A 20,833-nucleotide genomic window follows, 5' to 3' on the forward strand; every position below is an offset into this window, starting at 1 on the left:
AGGAAGGGACTGGCGCGCAATTTGAAAGTACCAAAGAGCAAAATGGGTACACAAGAATTGAATTAAGCTACTAGAAGCAACCAGAAGCAACCAACAGCAGCATCCGTGCTTTCACATTACTCCAATGCAGATTCTGCAGTGCTCTGTAATTTTCAGTAGTTCAGAACTTCGTTGTTCAGCCACAAAATGCCCATCTGGCACGTTGCTTGTTACATGATTGCTTTGCTCCGCCGCTAATAATAATAATAATTGCACCTGAACCGCGCCATAAAGGAAGGTAGTGCAGCTGACGTTAAGAGGCCACTGAAAGGGTGTAAGGAAACCCGATAATATGAGAGATATGGAATCGCCTATCATGCGCTCACAAAAATTTATTTATCTAGCATAGACAGTGCCAGAGATATCAACGATTAAAAACAGCCTCTGCATTTTCAGTCTGATCTCGTATGTTGGAATGAGCGAGAAAAACAAAGACAGCAGACCGATACCATGCTCTTGTTTACAAATGCATCACTAAGGCAATCTAGCTCAGCTATGCGCTTTGGCTGAACAGTAGAGAGGTAGAGAGGAAAAAAAAAGCTAGATGTGCCACCTTCTCCTGCTCGGCATCTTCACCATGACTTTAGGACATTCAGAGGCAAAATTCAGGCAAAGGTATCCATGCTCAGTGGCATTTGCTCTGAACTCTTTGAGAGGCACATTCTGAACCCTATTTTTTGCTTCCGTTTAATGAAAGGTTCTTGTGATTGGGTGTCTAATTTGTTACAATTTTTTTTTTTCTGTGACCTTAGAACACTGAAAATTGCAGTTTTGACAGAAACATGCCTCAAATAATAAGTATTATTCAACAGTGTGCTGTTTTTTAAAAGGAAGCTATGTACTATTAACTGCAACTGATGGCTACATTCCGCTGCATAGAAAGCAAGGGCACATTTCAGCTCTAGCTTTGGCTTCATTGCCAAGGAAAGTTGTCACTGAGTAATGGCTATAACGTGGCTTACATAAACACAACTCTTTCCATAAAATGTTAGAAATTAGTGCTATACAATTTCCATTAGCCCAGGTTTAAAACATAAATTCTATTTGATTCCAATTGCTTTCAGTAGATTCAAACTGAAGAGTTTGTTTTAAACTAAATGAAACTGTTCAGAGCAAACATATTTACTAGTTTTGTGAAAAACAAAATAAGGCAACAAAAAAGTGCTAAATTATTGCACAAATTTTTTCAAATACTGACATAAAAAAGCGAGATTCCATGCTTTTATCTTGTAAATGCCACCAGAGACATCTGCTACACAATTGCAAACTAAACCTTATAAAAGACTATGCAACATCATTGATATAATTGAACACAAATGATACATTAAAACACTGAAAAGGCACTGACATACACATAAAAAAAAAGTTGGAATGAACTTGGTTTGCACTCAAACACTTCTTTAATTTAGTGCCAACAACCAAGAGATGAAAGAGGAGTTGTGCCGAGGAGCAGGTCTGACAAAAGTGCCACGTGGAAGTGCCAAAAATAGCTGTAATAAATCTTCATCACAGAATGCAACCAGCCTATGCCTCCAATCATGTAGCAACAGCTCTGGAAAAAAAAAAATGGGGAAAGAAAAAAAAAGATGTCAGTAATTAGGCTCAGAAAGCCAGCTGGTTTGATACACAGAGTGTTTCAGCAAACACTTTCAGTGATGAACACAATTTACTGTAATACTGTTTTAATGAAATAATTAGCTAAAGTTCACTAATCAGTTTTTAATTAAAACAGTTCCAATTGAGCATTTGAAACCAGGAACAAGACCATCTCTTAATTTTTGAAACGAAGAAAAATGTTTTCCTAAAGCCCTGCAGTGTGAGGGAATCGGGTTCATTTTTTGCCGTAAAACCAAAACTGAGTGCATTAGACTGCAGGAAGTTGGGTGGAAACGACATGCCCAGCGGTGACATGTTGTAGTAAGTATGGTGTCCAATTCAAAATGTCTGCTCTACTGTTCTAAGCCATTTACTTTCTTTTGCTCCACAGCTTTAGAAAATAATGACCACGCACAGTTGATAATGACTGCTTTTTCCTTGCACCAAGTGGCAAAGTAAAAGAATGAATGTGATGTGGCAGATGCAGTTTGAACTGAGCACTATAGCCATTGCAGCATGTTATCAGTGGGCACTGCATTTCCAACAAGCTCCCTGTGCATCTAATACTCATTTTCATTAAAAAAAAAAGTGGGGAGGGGGGGGACAGATTTATTCACCCTGCAGGGCATTAGGATACAAATATTTCTTTGTGTCAAAAATTTATTTGTCATTTTGTCCACGACTTCGAATTCCTCGCTAGTACTGATCTTCCAACTCTGTCCATTGAAAAGCTAATTAGCAATTTTAGTTAATAGCTGTGTAATTAGAATTTCTTTACAGTAAATGGCTGCAAAATTAGAATCTTTTTACAGTAAATTATACCTTCCATGGATGAGTGTCTGATGCTCAATATATTTTTTCGCTATTTGAAAATGTTTGCTGAAACACAGTATTTCATGAGCAGCAAAGGTTTTGCATCTATGTCATTAGTGCATATAAAAGATAGCGCATTTGATTTGACATCACTATTTTCCTTTGCTCAATGAGGTATCTCAATATGCTATGCTTTACTGCAGGCTGTGAAAGGTGTCCCTAGTATTACCGTAAAAACCGGCATACAATTTGAACTCGCAATTTTGATATATATATATAAAAAGAAAAACAATAAAGAAAAGTTTTCATCCACACATCAGAGCGAGGAAGACTTGAAGTAAATTTCGCGGCTGCTCCCTTTCTCATACTGGTTGAAGAATTTCATGTACAGTCGAAACTCGATTTAACGAAACCCGATTTAACGAAAATCTCAATTTAACGAAAGTATCCCAATTCCCCCTCAGACGCCCATAGGGTTCAATGCTTTGACTAACCCGAAATAACGAAACCGATTCCGTGATCTGTCCCGATTTAACGAACCTTTTTTCGAGAAATAAAGGTGAAAAAGTGTTAATTTTTTGTCTATTTTCACGCCAAAATTCACCGACTTCTTTGGCGGAAAATAAATTTGTAGTCCCCTCGGGCCTTTCTTGTCGAGTAAGAATTTTTGTTGTTTCTTTTCATACGCGCTAGCGGCGCCGGTCGTGGTGTTGGCGCTACCCACTCGAAAGTAGCGCGGGGGGTCATGACGATGACCATACGGACCCCCAAAGATTGCGCTAGTTGTATGATTACCAACTTTGGCGCCAATTTGTCATAGCTGTGTGGCTTGCCGTCCCGTCGGCGGTATTTAGGGAAGATTGTTGCGCCGCTAGCCGAACCGTCCTTTGGGTCGGTGCTACCGACGTGAATTCGTCACGCGCGAGTGCGACGAAAACTGAAAATGGTACGTGCTAACCGATACGACCGCGATAAGCTGGTACGGTTTATGCGGATGCAAAATGCATTATGTTCAATGGGTGCTCAGTCGGGGACTTGACTTTACTACTTTTAAAACGAAAGTACTGTTTAAGCGGGTACGTTTTAACGAGGTTTTACTGTAATCGAATGTACTGAATTATGTGCCCAAGAAATGCCTCATTCAATTTAACGAAGTTCTCGATTTAACGAAATAATTCACGGCTCCCCTCAACTTCGTTAAATCGAGTTTTAACTGTATCATGAGGAGAAGAGCAGCTCATATTCGCACTGGCAATCGTGGAAGACACATGGTCCTCCAACTGTTTTAAAACCAGTAGGCCGCTTCCAGCTCAGACGCGGGATTGCAGCGCACAAACTGTCGGCCGTCATGTGCTGTGCTCCGCCTGTTCGCGTCAGCACTGCACGCAGATGTGCGGCGTGTGCACCCATGAAGTGTTCTCAGATTCACGGTTTTTAGCGATTGTCGTCATCGGGTATGTATATCGTCTGCAAAGAGCCTCTTGCTGGAGACATCTTTCAGTATAAACACTTTTTCTGTACCTCTAGACGCTTCGGCATCCCGCATTTCCCGAAAGCGCAACCGACGTGCTTTTTGGAAATACTGGTGAAGCGTCAGTGATTTGGCTGTATAGTGTGGCCAGCATGGCTGGAGAGGCCCGTGAGAGAGCCGTGCAAGGTATCAAATGATCCTTTCTTTATCCCTAAATCATGCGGCAAGGTGCAATCGACCTCCTTCCAGTCTCGTGCGTGTTGTGGGTATCATGGTCTCAAGGATCGCGGGGTTAGCGCGCTGAGACCGAAACAGTCAACCGACACCACTGCTAGATATCGCCTCCTCTCGCTGGAAGCCTGATGCTTGTGGCGTTGACTAATAACGAGGTTGGAACTGCAAACTCAGGATGAAATTTGTTCGGATTCGCATATAATAGAAGGCAGAAATCTGGCACGGTAAAATCGGGGAAAAAGACTTCGTACTATACGCATTTTTTTACAGCACTTTATGTATGTATGTATAACTTTATTAAGGCGCCGGCAAACAACGGGTTAACGCATCATGACGCTGGCCAAGCGTCGAACCGGGGTTATGCCCTACTCTGCACAGGACTTTAATAATAGCCGTACTCATATTCAAAGACCGTATGAAAGTATGACAAGAGAGACCTTGAACTTTCTAGTCCCGTTACAATAGTGTACGAAAATGGACTTGTGGCTACTGATTCAAGTTCTAATTCCAGACATTTAAAGTTGCGCCCGGATGAATAAATCACCATGGCAATGAGATCATTTATGTGTGTTGAATTGAATAATGCTGTGTTCACCTGCGGCTTCAAAGTTTCCTGAAACTACTTTCTGGCTCAGTGTTTTCAAAGCATTTCAAGGTTTTGTAGCTCTAGGAGACATACTTCTATTCACCTCGGAAGTGAAGAGATGTAGAAGTGTGATGATCTGTGCACTTTCTCTTTGCTTTAGTTTGGTTTAGTTTATGGGGTTTAACGCCCCAAGGCAACTCAGGCTATGAGAGACGTTGTAGTAGAGGGCTCCAATATTTCAACCACCTGAGGTTCTTTAACGCGTAACGACATCGCAGAGCACATGGGCACCTTGCTTTCCACCACCATTGAAAACCAGCCGCTGTGGTTGGAATTTGTGCACCTTTTCTTTATTTCATACTAAAAATGCTGTAATGCTAACTTATCCCTTTCAGCGTATTCCCTGCATTTGCCTTCCAGTCACACTGTGTTATACATTTCAATTTCATTCAGGTCCAGCCGCAGAGAGAGAAAAGCAGTATACAATTCTCTGAGCTGTGCTTTCACATTAGATTCTAACACTTGATTATGCTCGGCTCTCTTCAAAAAAATATTTCAAGCAAAGCTTACTGCAACCTAGAATCCCTGATTTAATAAACAATGACTCTGTAACTTTAACACAGCTGAAGAGAAGTTGATCAAGAAGCAATTATTGAACCTTCTTCTGAATTCTATAGAAGTGCCAATGCTATGGGAAAGAAACAGGTAGACTTGGACGTGGTGACGCAATCATTCTGAGCAGAGCAAAAAAAGAAGAAAAAAAAAAAAAGACTAGCTGCAAAGGGTTTGACTTTGGTGCCTTTTTGTGTCACAGGCAAGCAATAACAATCAGTTAATGAAACTCGTTCATCCCCGGTTTTAACAGGCATTGGAACTTCTTCAGGAAATAAAATGTGAGCACAAACGAGTTGATCTCCAAGGGGTTGAATTATCGAAATTTAAACCTCACCCTTGGGCACAGTCACCGGTCCCGTTCACCTCAACGACCGACTTTGTAGGAGAAGACTTGGCTTTGACTTCAGGTGGGGCATCTGGGCAGACTTTCTCACTGGATTTTGCTCTGGCTTCGGGTGTGGCAGGAACCGCAATCCCTGGCACCGCTACGGGAGCCGCGTGACCCGGAGTCACATGCGGCGACGTGGCAAAACGCGACAGAGACCGGTCTGTCACGCCATTCTCGTCGTCACTTGGTGCCACGCTGGTTTCGCTGGCGTCCTCAGGATAGAAGAAATGGTACCTGAAGAAATTTAGGCAGCTCATCAATAAGTGGCCAAAGAAAATATAGTGCACAGCACACAACGGTCCAGGGAAGTGCTATAGAAGAGATCATTCATTTGACATAAAACATCTGTTCATAATCCCTCTGACCATTAAAATAAATATTCTTGAAGTGTTTTGTAGATAGTTCTGTATTTCTAGCCAGGCGTTGAAATGAGTGATAAAATTCTGAATAGTCAAAGACATGCTTTATACCATAAGAGAAGGGGCACCTACTCAAACATAAAAAACACAATTGCACTGAACAAAGGAGAATGTTTCAGTATGATGACTCTTTCATGCTAATGCAGTGATGCTAATAAAGGTTAAAGAAAGAAGAAACGCACGGGATGACATCCACTATGCAACATGATACTTAGTGAGAGCTGTTTGTAGTAGAGCATCGCACAGACCTTAATTTTAGGTCTAAGCCCGGCCCAAGCACAGCCCAGGCCCGCGGCTGTAGGTACAGGCCCGTCCTCACAACAGCACATCAGGTAAATTGCTCACAAATAAAGAAATGGTTGGCAGAAAAGCTCAAATCGTAGGAATGTTTGAAGAAACTTGTTTTTTGGAACTAAAAAGGAAGAGATAATGAGGAGTGTTCATTCTGTCCGCTTTTTGAACAGTAGATGTGCAGAGATATCACAGAGTGCTCGGAAGTTCCAAGAGCCAAATGAAAAAGGTTGCATACACGTCTAATAAATCGCCGCTTGTGTCGCATGCAAGCTGTGGAAGGAATTGTTTTTTAATAAACATGACTCCACAAATTGAATCCCCCTCCCTCCTAAAAAGTAAGAAAAATTGGCTGCACTCACTTAATTTTCAATCACAAATTAGTATAGAATCAGACCAACTGAATCTTGCCTGATTCCACCCATTAGATCTCATGCATGTAATACTGCAGCCGGCAGACATTCGCAAAATGTGCTTATATATTATTATGGTATGCAAAGTGTTCAATATGAGCTATATGTAAGTGCAAAAGAAAAAGCCCAATTTGTGAGAATGGCACTCTGCCTTTATGTGTTAACATTTTTATGAAGGAATTAAAATTATGGCAAGTACTTTCATAGAAATCAAGTAAAGCAAACAATCGTGCATCACAGTCAAGGGACGTGTATATTATCAGACACTGCTAACATAAGCAGAATACACATTCAAAGAACTCACTTAGTATATATCTGAAACATGAGACACTCATACTGGGGCTAGCTAGTGGTTGGTGCATTTCAGTTTGGTGCACTTATTTAATTTCAACTTCAGATAAAGCACAAATTACATATGCAATTTAGCAGATTAACATTTTAAAGTTTTAAAGTTTAAGAAAGTTATTAGCTTGGTTGTCAAATATATAATATATATATATATATTACATTTCTAAACCCAATTGGACCTACATTAACTCGTTTTGCCCAATGGTTCCAATCTGCAAGTTCAGCTAGATTCAACTGGTTTCAATCGTGACTTGATTGTAATCAAATGGAGGCAATAATTTCCTAACTTGTCCCAACAGGGCACAGTTCATTCCAATCAACAAGTCCAATTGGTTTCTGCCAACTCAGTCATAACAAACTGGAATTAAGGATTTTCCAATAAATTTCAACTGATTTCAGTACCTCCACCAAGATGACATGTGGTAGAAGGCTAGTTCAGGAAAACCACAACAGCTGATGACAGACTTAAATGTTCTGGCAAGCACCAACCCTGGCTTCGGCTAAGTCGTCTCTCACTGTTTTTCATCATCGTTCTCTTCGGTGGCATATACGTAACAATATCATCAATTGGACTGATTTCTTTACTGGTTTCATGGCCAAACAGGCCACCTTTCAAAAGAGCCGAAAATCAAAAGAAACTGCTTACGTCCCAAGGCAACTGAGGCTATGAGTGGCACTGCAGTAAAATGTTCAAAATCTTTTAGATTACTTGGGTTTCAACACAACAGGGTGCCATGCTTCCTACCTCGATCAGAACTCGGATAGTTCCACCATGATCGAACCCGGGTACCCCTATTTAGTAGTCGAGCACCTTAACCGCTGAGCCACCGTGGCGGGGTAAAAGTATAAATAAAGTCAATAAATCTTAAATTTTTTTTTTCGCAATGCACAACATAGCTTTATTTCATCCACATTACTGCTGCAGCGCCGCAAACTTACCTCACTCTACAATCAAAAGCCAGACAATGGCGCTCTAAGTATGAACCCATACTCCACACTGGACCCCAACTGCAGGCCCAGGCCTGGCCCAGGTCCAGCGAAACAACTAATCTCCCGAGCCAGGCCAGGATCGGGCTTCCAGGCAGGCAAGCCAGATTCTCGTGCAGTGTTCTTGCAGTGATCTAATTTGCAGCAGTGAGTGCATAATATTGTTCTTTCAGTATATCACTTTCTTTTCTGGTAGACTGCAAATGACATCATGCCCAACAGCACTGCATATCACAAATAAGCATGGCACGACCGAAATAGCGGAACTGGGAGCCGTTGCTATAAAGCAATGGAAAAGTTAAAATAGGCTACATGTGTGCTGACGTACCTCAGGTGCTGGCTGTCCTGTGTTTCATCATCACTGTCTTCATCGGGCGAGATGTACAACACCTTGAGTGTAATGTCACCTTGCTGAAAAAAAAAAAAAAAATAAAAAAAAAAACTCACTTCCTTTGGCAAAATGAAGTGTGGGAGCTTGCATACAATAAAGCTTATGAACAACTCGAAAATGGTATGCAACTTGGTTGCAAAAATGTTACACACATGAAAGGGCTATTATCCTTTTTTTTCACAGAGAAAAGGTCAAGTCTTTGCAGCTGGCCTGACCGTACCAAACAGAACAGTTCACAGCTATATAATGTAAATATGAGAACTAATACAATATACAATACAAAACATACCAATCCAGAAAGGACCTTCACTGCATCATGGTGCTTTGCTTCCCTCAGGTCAACACCATTGGCTGCAAGAATGGCATCTCCAACAAACAGCTTGCCACTACGCCAGGCGGGCATGTCTGGCAGTACTTCAGAGATGACTATGGGGACGCCGTGCTCTAGACCACCCTGAAACAGTAGAGAGAGCCACATTTACTACTGTTCCAAAAATTAGGTTCATGGTAGTTCAATTTCTCCAGAGTTGCCAGTAAGCTACTAGTCATTACAAAGCTGCTTTTTAAATGAACTGCAAAGTTGTTGCTTTTAATAAGGCAAGAGTATTAAAACTATCTTTACCAGCAGTTCGATTTTTTTTAAAATCGTTTCATAGTCATGCAAATACATTACAGATACTGCAGAATTTTCCAGTTGCTTCACTAAAAACCACCTCCCTTGCGTGCAAATGTGAGTTCAGAGAATGTAATTATGATTGGTGTTGCCTTTTTAAATACTATTACGCTACCTTGTGCACTTAGCCGCACAAAGGTATACCATTGTTTAATGGCACATTTAATGTCATTTGTAGCAAATATCACAAATTAATGCAGTAATTTTTTTTTTAATTTTCTTGCTACACAGGCATGGTGCATGAGATTCACAGCTAATACAATAACCCATTAAATGAATAGGTTGCCAAACTCAAGCACGTGAAACTTATGTAGTTTACACAATTATAGATATAGTCATAGTTATTATAATAAATTATAGTTTACACTTGTATAAATTTCTAGTTACTGCCTTTCTTAAATTTTTGTACTTTTTTTATGTTCAACACAATATTTGGAGGAAACTGCATAACTTCACTCTTTCTTCCAGTCAATTTGCTTCCTGACAGCTCCTGTCAGCCATGTTTGTTGTGAAAGTGTCCTTAAGTGTGAGTATGATATTGGTGGTCTTGCCGTGTGACCTACTGTACTGCAATAGATTCCACGAGAGGAGACGACTGTTCAGCTTTGCCAGTGCAGCAAGAGAAATAAACCTCACTGCGGTGATGGCAAAATATTAGGACGCAGTTGAACTGTGCTGTCCAACACCATCCTAATATTTTTGAATCAGAAAAACAATGTTTTATACAATACCACAATACCAACCAAAACAAAATACTTTATAAATGTAGAAGCACAACTTACAACTAAGTACTCGAGATAATTTGCGGAAGGCTATCAATGTCAATTACGAACAATACTTTGTACACCCACATAGACCGGAATGCCAAATCTCAATGATATTTGCTGCAAACATTATTAGATGTACAGTAAAAGCTCGTTAATTCGAACTTGACAGGACCAGAAAAAATTCAAATTATCCAATGTTGGAATTGCCAAATGGTCTCGAAACTGACGAGAACCATTTGGATTATGGTAAATTTACAGTATATTTTACCAGATTTACTCGCGTAATGAACCCACTTGCATAATAATGAATCCACCCATCACTTTTGGCGCTGAGAATTTGGAAAAAAGAACAGAGGGTTAGTCATTGTATATCCCTCCTTTTAGCGTCGTCGCAATCCACAGCTCATTTCGTGGCAGCATGCCATGATGCTGCGCAGCGATGACATCAGGGCGCATGTATCTTTTGACTTAGCTCTATAATGGTGGAGGGGCGGGGGAATGGCAGAGCGCCGGCAGCCTTGCCTCCTTGCCGGCACTTATCCTTCACAGTGTGACGCAGTAGAGGCACAGTGGTAGCGCCCCTTCGCAATCAATCTGCATCGCATGTAAGGCATCACCGCATGACACGCTGAAGGCCACCTAAAGAGCCCACAGTGGGAGCAGCGCAAGAACCGCTGATGGAAACAGATAAAAAAACCCTTTACCGCAGCCTGAAACGTCGCGCAGCTGCGATTGATTAGCTGGCTGACGCATGGCCAATGACCGCCGTTGCCGCGAGCAGACGGGGATGGCATGAAGCTCGGAAACGCGAAACAAACTACATAGATGACCTATTAAGGTGGCACGTGTTGGATGAGGCAGTTTGTGTTTCATCACACTTGCCGTTGCGCATACGTCAGAGATGCGTGATCAATTGTGCAACACATAGTCCAGGTTTGATTCGAGGAGTGCTTTTTGACAAACGTTTACAGTACTGTGCGAGACCCGTAGCGCCCGTCCGACACCATAGCCTGAATTGGACGCCGGCTGGGGCTGCATTGACAACTATAGTCAGCCAGTCAGCCGTATTTCCGAATTAACGCAGGTCAAATTAGTGAGCACTGTGTTGTAAGTCTCAAACATCAAACGGAACAGATAGCAAGCAGTTGCCACCACGGCCGCCACCCCCTAAATTTCAGCGTCTTGTCAGTGGTTTTATCTTCTGGTCCTGTTTTTGACGCGAGCAGCCTCGCAACTATGTCGCCCTACTGCGAGGGCGTTTCTTTGCCCATGTGCTAGGCGTCTGGTTGCGATGACGCAGCGCTGTGTAGTTCAAATTATCCGTAGCGGAACCGACCTCAGTTGGAATTGACAAGCTTTTTTGTACACAGACCACTATGCAGCTTGCCTGGACCAAGTAGTACAGTTCGAATTATCAGAAAATTCGAAAGATTGAAGTTAGAATTAACAAGCTTTCACTGTAAATGGCATTAAATGAGCCATGTGCCAGCAGGGGTAATAGACATTCATAAGATGAACTTTACTGTCGTTCAGGTTGGTCAGAAAAAGGGTGGCGGTGTCGTAACTGTTTAGAACAGTTACAACTGACAGCATGTTAAAGGTAGAAAGGAATGAGCAGTGATTAAGTGCAAAGGAAAATTCCAAAGCTTTGCTATTCAGCCTGCTGCAAAACAAACAAAGCAGCTCCACTAATCATTTATTACGGAAGCAAGCATTTTCTGAGAAGTCAAAGCACGCACCGTGATGGAGATACCCAGGCCCTCGTCCTTGCCCTTGGTCAGCCGCACGGTGCGCACATCCCCTATTCCCTGGTGGCGGCGCAGGGGAGTGCCCTCATCTGGAACTGGAAGCTCTGGACCAGGCAGGGCAGCTGCATTGGAGGAGCGGCCTCGGCAGGCTCGGATCACTGCCTTGTGCCGGTGGAGATGGATCTCTGACTCGAGTTGGTTCCACAGTCGGTCATGCTCACTTGGGTTCAGGTCCCTGCCCAACAGCTGGATCTGCTGAATCCTGCAAGGTACAAAGGAAGCACTTTTTTGCAAGGGCTGCTATGCAAGAGAAATTAAATTGAGGAAAATGTAATACGGAAGGGGAAGTGAGAGGGTTAACAGAGGGTTAGCCAGGAAAAGAGCAGGGTGAGTTAGGGACACACGCAGGGTCTGTAATGCATAAAGCAGGCGATCGATAGTTCCTTCGAGTGACAGAGTGGATTCCATGAAAAGGCAAATGAAAGAGGGTCAGGTGGGTACATTTGACCATTAAGTTTGCTGGAATAGAGTGGCTGCTACTAATATAGAACATGGTTAATTGGAGATCAATGGGAGAAGCTTCCATTGATCTGCCCCTTCAGCTGAACAAAATGCAGCACTGTGTTGAGCAATGTCATTGCCAAAAATATCAAAACTGGAACAGAGCTGTGTTCCCTGTAGCGTTTGTGGCACCAAGTTCTAGAGGACTGTTCTCCCCACTCAACAAGGCTTTTGGACAGAAGAAGAGTCATAAAAGGTCCAAAACAAAAGATGATAAAAATGAGACAATGGCCCGAGCCATTGCCACTGCACACGTCATCACCGGACATCGCTTTTGCACACAGTGTCGGTTTCGTATGAAAAAGAGTGTCAGACTTCCTCGTGCAGCAGGGCTTTTAGATAACGAGTTTTCTTCAGTTCAAATTAAACTGATATAGCATTGTCCTGATCATAGCTTTGAACTCGCCACTAGGGACTAACCACATCCAACTGAAATAATTAAGCTAATAAATGAAAGTTAATTAGCTATATATTTAGCGTAGATTTGTGGCAAATTGTGTATGGTTCCTGCAAATATTTTTATTCTATTTCGAACTCACTACATTTAGATGTTTTGAAGGTGTTTGCTGAAACACCCTGTATATTTCCTATTTTTATATTTAGCTAATGCTAACTCATATTTGTTCATCAAACAACTCTGCTCTTTTCCTATTTCTTAAAGTTACCCCCATTACTTTCACTTCCATAGCCTACTGCATTGTCTTAAGTTCCATGCCATTTTGTTGACCATCCCCAAGTTTTGGCTTCCACAGGTGAGTACTGGCAAAATACAACAACCATACAAGTCCTTCTTGAGGCATATTGTTATATCCATAAATGTAATCAGACAGCACACCTGCCTAATGCATTGCCCAAGATATTAATCAACTAAAGCTAGTACCACATTAGAGTGTCCACAAGAACAAGCTCTTCCCAGACGTATCACCATGATGCAGAATGCGAGCACTACATATTACCAGTGACTATGCCAGTGCACCCCACCTGCCGGCCAGTTCCTTGTCCAGGTACTTGGCAGCCAGCTTTGCTCCAAACACCTCACTCTGCAGGGACACCACATCCTTGCGGAGCGCTGTGTTCTCCTTGCGTAGCTGGGCCACCTCTGCCTCCAGCAGCATCTCACGTCCCACGTCCATCCTGTACATGGCCATCTCCTGTTCCTGCAAGGAGGCAGCACAAAGCACACAGACGTTAAACCGCACCGACTCTCAAATCAGGTACGAGATATGCACGGTAAGTTAAAGAGATCCTCACATAATGGGACAAGAATTCCAGAACCAGATGTAAACGTAAGGGGCAGGTGAATGAGAAAGAAAGATTGTGACAAGATAATGTGTTTTTGGGTACATCCGCAATGTGTCAAGATGAACTTGCTGCATGGAAAAGTGGCGCCATGTGGGCGATGACCACAAGAGTGCCAAAAAGCACATTGGGTTGCGTGAAGACAGAAAACAGCGTCAACTTGCTTCAGAAAAATCCACTGTGAGTGCGCTCTTCCATCATGTATATGCTTGGGAATGAAAAGAGAGAAATATAAACTCACCAGCTTCTGCTTGATGGCAGTAGAGTCGCCTGCATGCCCCATTTGCGCAGACACCTGCAACTGGGCTGAATGCAGCTGCAGCACAAGGTGCTGAAGCTCCTTATTCAGCACAGCACTTGTTGATTGCGCCTCGTACAAGTCAGACTTGAGCTCCTGCAGTTCAGACTGCAAGCAAAATAAAAAGAGAAATAGAAGCCAGAAGAACTTCAGATTTTATCATTGGCGAGTTCAAATAACATGGCAGTGAAATCGGGCATTCACTCAATGCTCATTTACAAATTTTAAAAGCAATCTTTAGCTTTCATGCCTTTGGCTTACTTTTTTTTATTTCTGTTGCAACTCAAGCCACTAGTCAAAGTCTAATTGCATGAGGTTTTTAGTATTATGAACACAAACACGAGCACCACTAGCTTTTTGTTTTGTTTTATAAGCAGCAGGACCTGTAAAAACATTTCCCACTTTCCAGGTCATCATACCAGTGGGCAGAGTGCATGGAAAGCCACACAGCGATGCAGCGATACCAGAGCCGTTTACTAGTCTTGAGATTCAAAGCAGTAAGTAAAAAAAAGTTCAGTAGTATCTGTCTACTAAAATAGGTCATAAAACACAGGTTCTATTGCTACACCCCCTTTCCTGTTTCCCTGTTGACCATACAGCATGCGATGCACCCAACACAAACAAGGACACAGGCATAGACACAAGTACGGCTCAGGCATGTGACATATTGCATTTTCTAAGCTTGTGCAAGCCTCTTTCACAAAACCAGCCAAAGAAAACACATTCCACCTGTATATCCATTGGTGCATGGTACGCTTCTGGTTTTGGCAACTGAACGGCATATTTGATGTCATAAGTAGGTCCCATGAAGAGCGGCTTACTAAAAGTAGAAAATGCGCACGAGCAATAGATATCCCACCAATCCTCTCCGCAACGCAAAAAGTTTTGAAGCTAGCGTTACCAACATCGAATATATATTGGCGACCGAAAATGACGCATCTCCACCCCTCAACTCTGCGCAAGCCATCGCGCAAGAGAAAATAAGCCGCAACGACGCCCCACCACGCTCCGTTTCGCCCGCCTCACTTGGGGACGCCTAATGAGCGGGCACTACCCCCGATGACGTCATCGGGGAGGTTTGTGCGCAGGAACGTATCACCATCGTATCACCACAATCAGTCGCGAGCGGTCGCCAGGAGCACTTTTGAAAAATTATTTCTAAATTTTAGGTTCATTTCGCTCGAATGCTCACGAAAACCACCCCTATGAATTTCTTGCAATTAGAATACTACCTCAAGTAACGTACCAGGGGATTTTAAGAAGACGGTGAGGACAACTCCACTCATGATTCTCTGGCTCTTTCTGCGTTCCCGTTTACCCAACAGCTAAAGACATATCTTTCCAACTGTCGATTAAAAACCGTGTCATTGCTTTGTGGTCATCTGAACAGCGCCGTAAGGTAAGGGAGGAAGGTGGGAGTAAAAGTAGAAGGAGAGAAAGAGGAGCCGTAGTGGAGGGCTACGGAGTAATTTCGACCACCTGGGGATATTTAACGTGCGCTGACATCGCACAGTACACAGGCGCCTCTTCGTTTCGCCTCCATCGAAACACAGCCGCCGAGGTCGGGTTCGAACCCGGGTACTCCGGCACAGTGGTCGGGCGTCTTACCACTGCACCACCCCGGCGGAGAGTACACTTGTTCCGTGAACACCTAGACCGCGCCGTAAGGAAAGGGAGCAAGGTGGGATTGAAAGCGGAAAGATAGAGAGGTGCGGTAGTCGAGGGCTGCAGAATAATTTCGACCGCCTGGGGATCTTTAATATGCGCTAACATCGCACAGAACACGGATGCCTCTACGTTTCGCCTTCACCGAAATGACGCCGCCAGCGGTAAATAAAAGCGCGAAAAAAGAATGACTGCATAGCAATTAAAATTAACCAGCCAATCGCGCATGATGGCACACAAGGTCAGTTGTTGGCTCCGTGTGCGCCGGCCGGGCATAGTGTGGTCACATGACGGGCAGCGCCGAGAGCGAAGCGACTGCACACGGCCAGGGATGAGTCAATGGGAGCGATTTTGAATAGTTTTCACTAAAGATAGCGGAATCTGCCCAGAGCCTAGCGCATTGCGCAGTAACTGAATTGAACCTTTCAGAATTACAGATGACGGTATTTTTAACCTTCTTCTCAGACTAGATGCTAAAAACGCGACCGGCCCTGATAATATTCCCAACGAGATTTTAAAAAGGTAAGCGGAGTGGTGTTACAGATACCTTGTAGTTATTTTTCGCAAATTTGTTTCGTCGTCAAGATTGCCAAAAGAGTGGAAAATAGCAAAAATAATGCCTATCCACAAATCAGCTGGGGACACAGCTTCGCCCGCAAACTATAGACAATATCCCTTACAAGTGCATCATGTAAACTTATCGAACATATCATTTCGAAGCATGTAACCACTTTTCTAGAGAGCAATAGCATGTTAACACCTCATCAGCATGGATTCCGCCTTGAGCTCTCAGCCGTTACGCAACTGAGGTTGTACATACCTAGCACTTGGCATTAATAACTGTAGCCAGACAGACATTGTGATGCTCGATTTTTCGTAAGCTTTCGGTTGTGTATCACACATTAACTTAATAGGAAAACTAAAAACCTTTATCGGAGACGGAGAATTACTATCCTGGTTAACAGACTTTCAGTCACATTGCTTCCAGTACGCAGTTTTCGAGCATGTCCCATCCAAAACAGTACCCGTTACGTCGGGAGTGCCCCAGGGATCAGTTCTTGGGCCACTATTATTTCTACTTTTTATCAATGACATAAGCATTAAACTCTTTGCAGATGACTGTATCATTTACAAAACAATCAACACCCACGAAGATCACCTGTTGCTGAGTGAGTGAGTGAGTGAGTGAGTGAGTGAGTGAGTGAGTGAGTGAGTGAGTGAGTGAGTGAGTGAGTGAGTGAGTGAGTGAGTGAGTGAGTGAGTGAGTGAGTGAGTGAGTGAGTGAGTGAGTGAGTGAGTGAGTGAGTGAGTGAGTGAGTGAGTGAGTGAGTGAGTGAGTGAGTGAGTGAGTGAGTGAGTGAGTGAGTGAGTGAGTGAGTGAGTGAGTGAGTGAGTGAGTGAGTGAGTGAGTGAGTGAGTGAGTGAGTGAGTGAGTGAGTGAGTGAGTGAGTGAGTGAGTGAGTGAGTGAGTGAGTGAGTGAGTGAGTGAGTGAGTGAGTGAGTGAGTGAGTGAGTGAGTGAGTGAGTGAGTGAGTGAGTGAGTGAGTGAGTGAGTGAGTGAGTGAGTGAGTGAGTGAGTGAGTGAGTGAGTGAGTGAGTGAGTGAGTGAGTGAGTGAGTGAGTGAGTGAGTGAGTGAGTGAGTGAGTGAGTGAGTGAGTGAGTGAGTGAGTGAGTGAGTGAGTGAGTGAGTGAGTGAGTGAGTGAGTGAGTGAGTGAGTGAGTGAGTGAGTGAGTGAGTGAGTGAGTGAGTGAGTGAGTGAGTGAGTGAGTGAGTGAGTGAGTGAGTGAGTGAGTGAGTGAGTGAGTGAGTGAGTGAGTGAGTGAGTGAGTGAGTGAGTGAGTGAGTGAGCGAGCGAGCGAACTTTATTAACTGCTCGGGGATCTTTTTCTTCGCCTCTTCAGCCGAGGCTGACGAGCGGTTGGCGCCCCCACCACTGGCTTTCGCCAGTTTGCGAGCTTTTGTGACCAGGTAGAGCTGAGCCTCCGGGTCAGAGCTGGCCAGCAAAGCCTCCCACTGTCTTTCATTTGGGTTTTCAATTTTTTGTAGTTAGTGTGAGCTGCATTCCCATGTTACGTGGTAGTACAGGGTAGGGGTCTTCCCGCACCACGGGCACTCGTCTCTGAATGTCGTGGGATGCATCATGTGTAATATATGTGTAAATTAATGAAGGTGCCCGTCTGTAGCCGCCTCAGATCTATGGCCTCCTCGTTGCTGAGCTTTTTATGCGGCTCCGGATATACTTTCCGCAAGCCTCTGTAGTGTTGTAGTATTGTGGTGTAGTCAGGGTCAAGCGGAATCAGGTCCTCTGCCGCGAGACCGTTGGGCGCACGGTAGGTTGCATGTCCTCGGACTACCCTGTCTGCGTACAAATTCCCCGTGATCCCTGCATGCCCCGGAATCCACACTAGTGTTTGAGTGTATTGTTTTGTTGGCTCGCTTGTGGAAGTAAGGATTTGGTGCGCTACCTTAGATAATTTACCCCGTTGAAAATTTCTGCACACGAATTGAGAGTCCGACAGTATCGTCAGACTCTCTCCCGTTTCTCTTCCTTGCCTAATGGCCAGTGCTATAGCCACTTCCTCTGCCTCCGTGACTGTACAGTTTTGGATCGAGGCGCTAACTATGCCTCCCGGCCTTCACAGTCTGTGACCGTGGCTATCGCCCTCTTTGAGTTGGTTTCGTATAAGGCTGCGTCGGTGAACCTTGACGTGTCTTGTTGGCCGAATGTTTTTTCATAATGCTCTGCCCTTGCCTGTCTCCTTCCCTGGTGTAGGCGGGGGTCCATGTTTCTTGGTATGGGCCGAACTCTTCACCAATTTCTGACTTTCCGCGATACCTCTGTTGTCTTGTTATAAGTGTGTAGGTATGTGCTATATCCCAGTCTTTCCAACACCCGTCTTCCCTGTTGCTGAAAAGTTCCCTCACACAAATAACCGAATGGTGTAGCACATGGCAAATGACAATAAGCACGCAAAAGTCTGTTTATATAACCGTAACAAATAAAAAAGCACCTGTCGCGCTTCTCGTACATAATAAACGGCGCGCCATTAGCAGAAGTTAGGCACCATAAATATTTAGGTATCACGCTGTCATCTGACCTGAGGTGGGACTCTCACGCATCGGCTGCTTTGCGAAAACTTTTCTTTATACGGAGACGCCTAAGATTCACACCAGTAGCCACTAAACTCCTAGCATACACAACTTTCGTAAGGCCCATTTTAGAATACGCGAATACTGTCTGGTTCCCTCATTCGGCAACGAACATAAAAAAAAAAAGCAAAAAAAAAAAAAACCGAAGCCGTTTTTAGCGCAAGGCATGACGAGTAATATGTAACAAATACAAGCGCACCGATTCTCCGTCTTCGCAAATCTACTTTATAATGATCGAGGGCAAAGTAAGCGCGCCTGAAGTTTCTGCTTCAGTTATTACATAACCACTACAAAATAAACTGGGGAAAATACATAACGTTTTCAGAATCGCGACCATTTCGGCACAAACACACTAACAGAGTACATCTGTCACAATGACACATTCAAGCATTCCTTCTTTCCTCTCGCCATCAGTGAATGAAATCGCTTAGATCGTTGCATTACTAGCGTGCAATCTCTATTTTCATTCCTATCAGAATTAGAGCAATTAACAAATTCATGATAGTGGTGCAAGAGCCGTACCTGCTACCTGTTGATGGGAAAACGGTCATGTGTACAATTTTGCGATTTACGCGATGTGCATTGCATTGTGAAGTTGTTTTTTTTATTCCTGATCTTCTTGCTTTGTACGTCATTTTAGCACACGTAATGTTTCCTCTTTTCGCGTACGTGTACTCTTATGTCCTGTTTTGCTGCCCATGACAGATATGTATATATGTTCTCTGCTCGAAATGTACTTAAAGCCCCTTGCTATGGCCTTGGAAGAAGACCGGCAGTATTGTAAATAAAATATATATATGGCCGGGATTCGACCCCGCAAATCCTTCGGCACAGCAGTCGAGCGCCCTAACAACTGTACCACCATGACGGATTATTAGGTACGCATCTGAATTTCAACTTGTATTAGTTGCTCTATTTCCCTGTTGCAGACATAACAAAACGTTGCAAGAGAAAATTTGTATAAAAAGAAAAAGAGGATTGAACTTAAAATCTTGTCATCTTTGCTTGTGGAGGAGCTGCATAATAACGTCGCGGCGCTTCTATAGCCGCTACGCAGCGAGGAAGACTAGATGCGAGGCGGACGCTGAGGGTGAGGGTGAGGTGCGGTGGAGCGTGAGATGCAGCTCGCCGTGCAATGAAATTTACCTGCTGAAAAAAAAAAAAAAAAGAGTCTCATTTCAGCCATCTACACAAATCTAGGCGGTGTTGCAAGACATGTGCAACACCGCCTTCACACGACATTACATTAAAACGCCCATTTACAACGAATATCGGATACAACGAACGTTACCCGCGCGGCCATCAGTTTCGTTTCAGTAGAGTCACGTATTTCAGGTAAGCCTGAATTAATATTTCAAATATGCTCCTCAAGATGACACATGACTTTTGGTGCATAGCAATGTAGCGCTGACGGATGCCAGAAAGAGGTTAATCGTGTGAACCAATAGTACGATCAAGTAAATACAAATAAATGTGCTAATAGTCAACTTTCTAAACAGATATACGCACCATGGTTGCAATTTATGATTTGAAGCTGACCGTTAGTCATAGCCAAGGTACCATGTGTTTAGAATTTTGAAAACAAGAGTATCTATAGGAGCTGTGGCTCAGCAATCTTGGCAACTACTTAAATTCGCGCGCCCGCGCTGCGCGCAAAGCGATCCACCGGTGAACGTCAGTCCACCGCGCATCCCCGCCCACGGTCGGTCTCGACGGGAGAGCTGCCAGACAGCCGGAGCTCGATTTCAGAATCGCACGAGAAACGGCTGGAATTTGTTCGGCCGTCAAGGCAATCGCGCGTGCTTGAAGTTAAAGAAAAAATAGATATGGCTATACACAGATGAGCTACAAATCTCTCTTGTGTTTCTCTTCTTTTGTTTCTGCGTCTTTCGCTGGTTCAGTACGTTAGATTCGCACCAACTAGCCCAAATGGTCACCATGTTAAATCTCGAATTGCAGGTGCCCATCTGTATGGTTAACTGGCAGAATTCACATTTGCCGCTGGGGTGGTGCAGCGGCACGGCCGGTCTCAATGCGCGCGCTCCCTCCCTGGGAGCGCGCGCATTGAGACCGGCCGTG

General features: G+C 43.7%; 1 protein-coding gene across 1 annotated transcript in view; it reads right to left on the reverse strand.

The window, feature by feature from the left end:
* Positions 1 to 569: 569 nt before the first annotated feature.
* Positions 570 to 20,833, reverse strand: part of LOC146208293 (Golgi-associated PDZ and coiled-coil motif-containing protein-like) — a 43,918-nt gene continuing 23,654 nt past the window's right edge. Inside the window, exons 2-8 of the mRNA XM_084592517.1 lie at positions 13,881 to 14,045; positions 13,322 to 13,497; positions 11,771 to 12,041; positions 8,881 to 9,045; positions 8,529 to 8,611; positions 5,689 to 5,976; positions 570 to 1,591 (exon numbers count right to left, since the gene is read on the reverse strand). Coding sequence (XP_084448643.1) covers positions 1,576 to 1,591; positions 5,689 to 5,976; positions 8,529 to 8,611; positions 8,881 to 9,045; positions 11,771 to 12,041; positions 13,322 to 13,497; positions 13,881 to 14,045 — 1,164 coding nt within the window. The 3' untranslated portion in view covers positions 570 to 1,575. The remainder of the gene's footprint in view (positions 1,592 to 5,688; positions 5,977 to 8,528; positions 8,612 to 8,880; positions 9,046 to 11,770; positions 12,042 to 13,321; positions 13,498 to 13,880; positions 14,046 to 20,833) is intronic.

The sequence above is a fragment of the Amblyomma maculatum genome, chromosome 1 (assembly GCF_055883805.1).
Source record: "Amblyomma maculatum isolate TAMU_Amacu chromosome 1, ASM5588380v1, whole genome shotgun sequence".
Taxonomy (NCBI): domain Eukaryota; kingdom Metazoa; phylum Arthropoda; class Arachnida; order Ixodida; family Ixodidae; genus Amblyomma; species Amblyomma maculatum.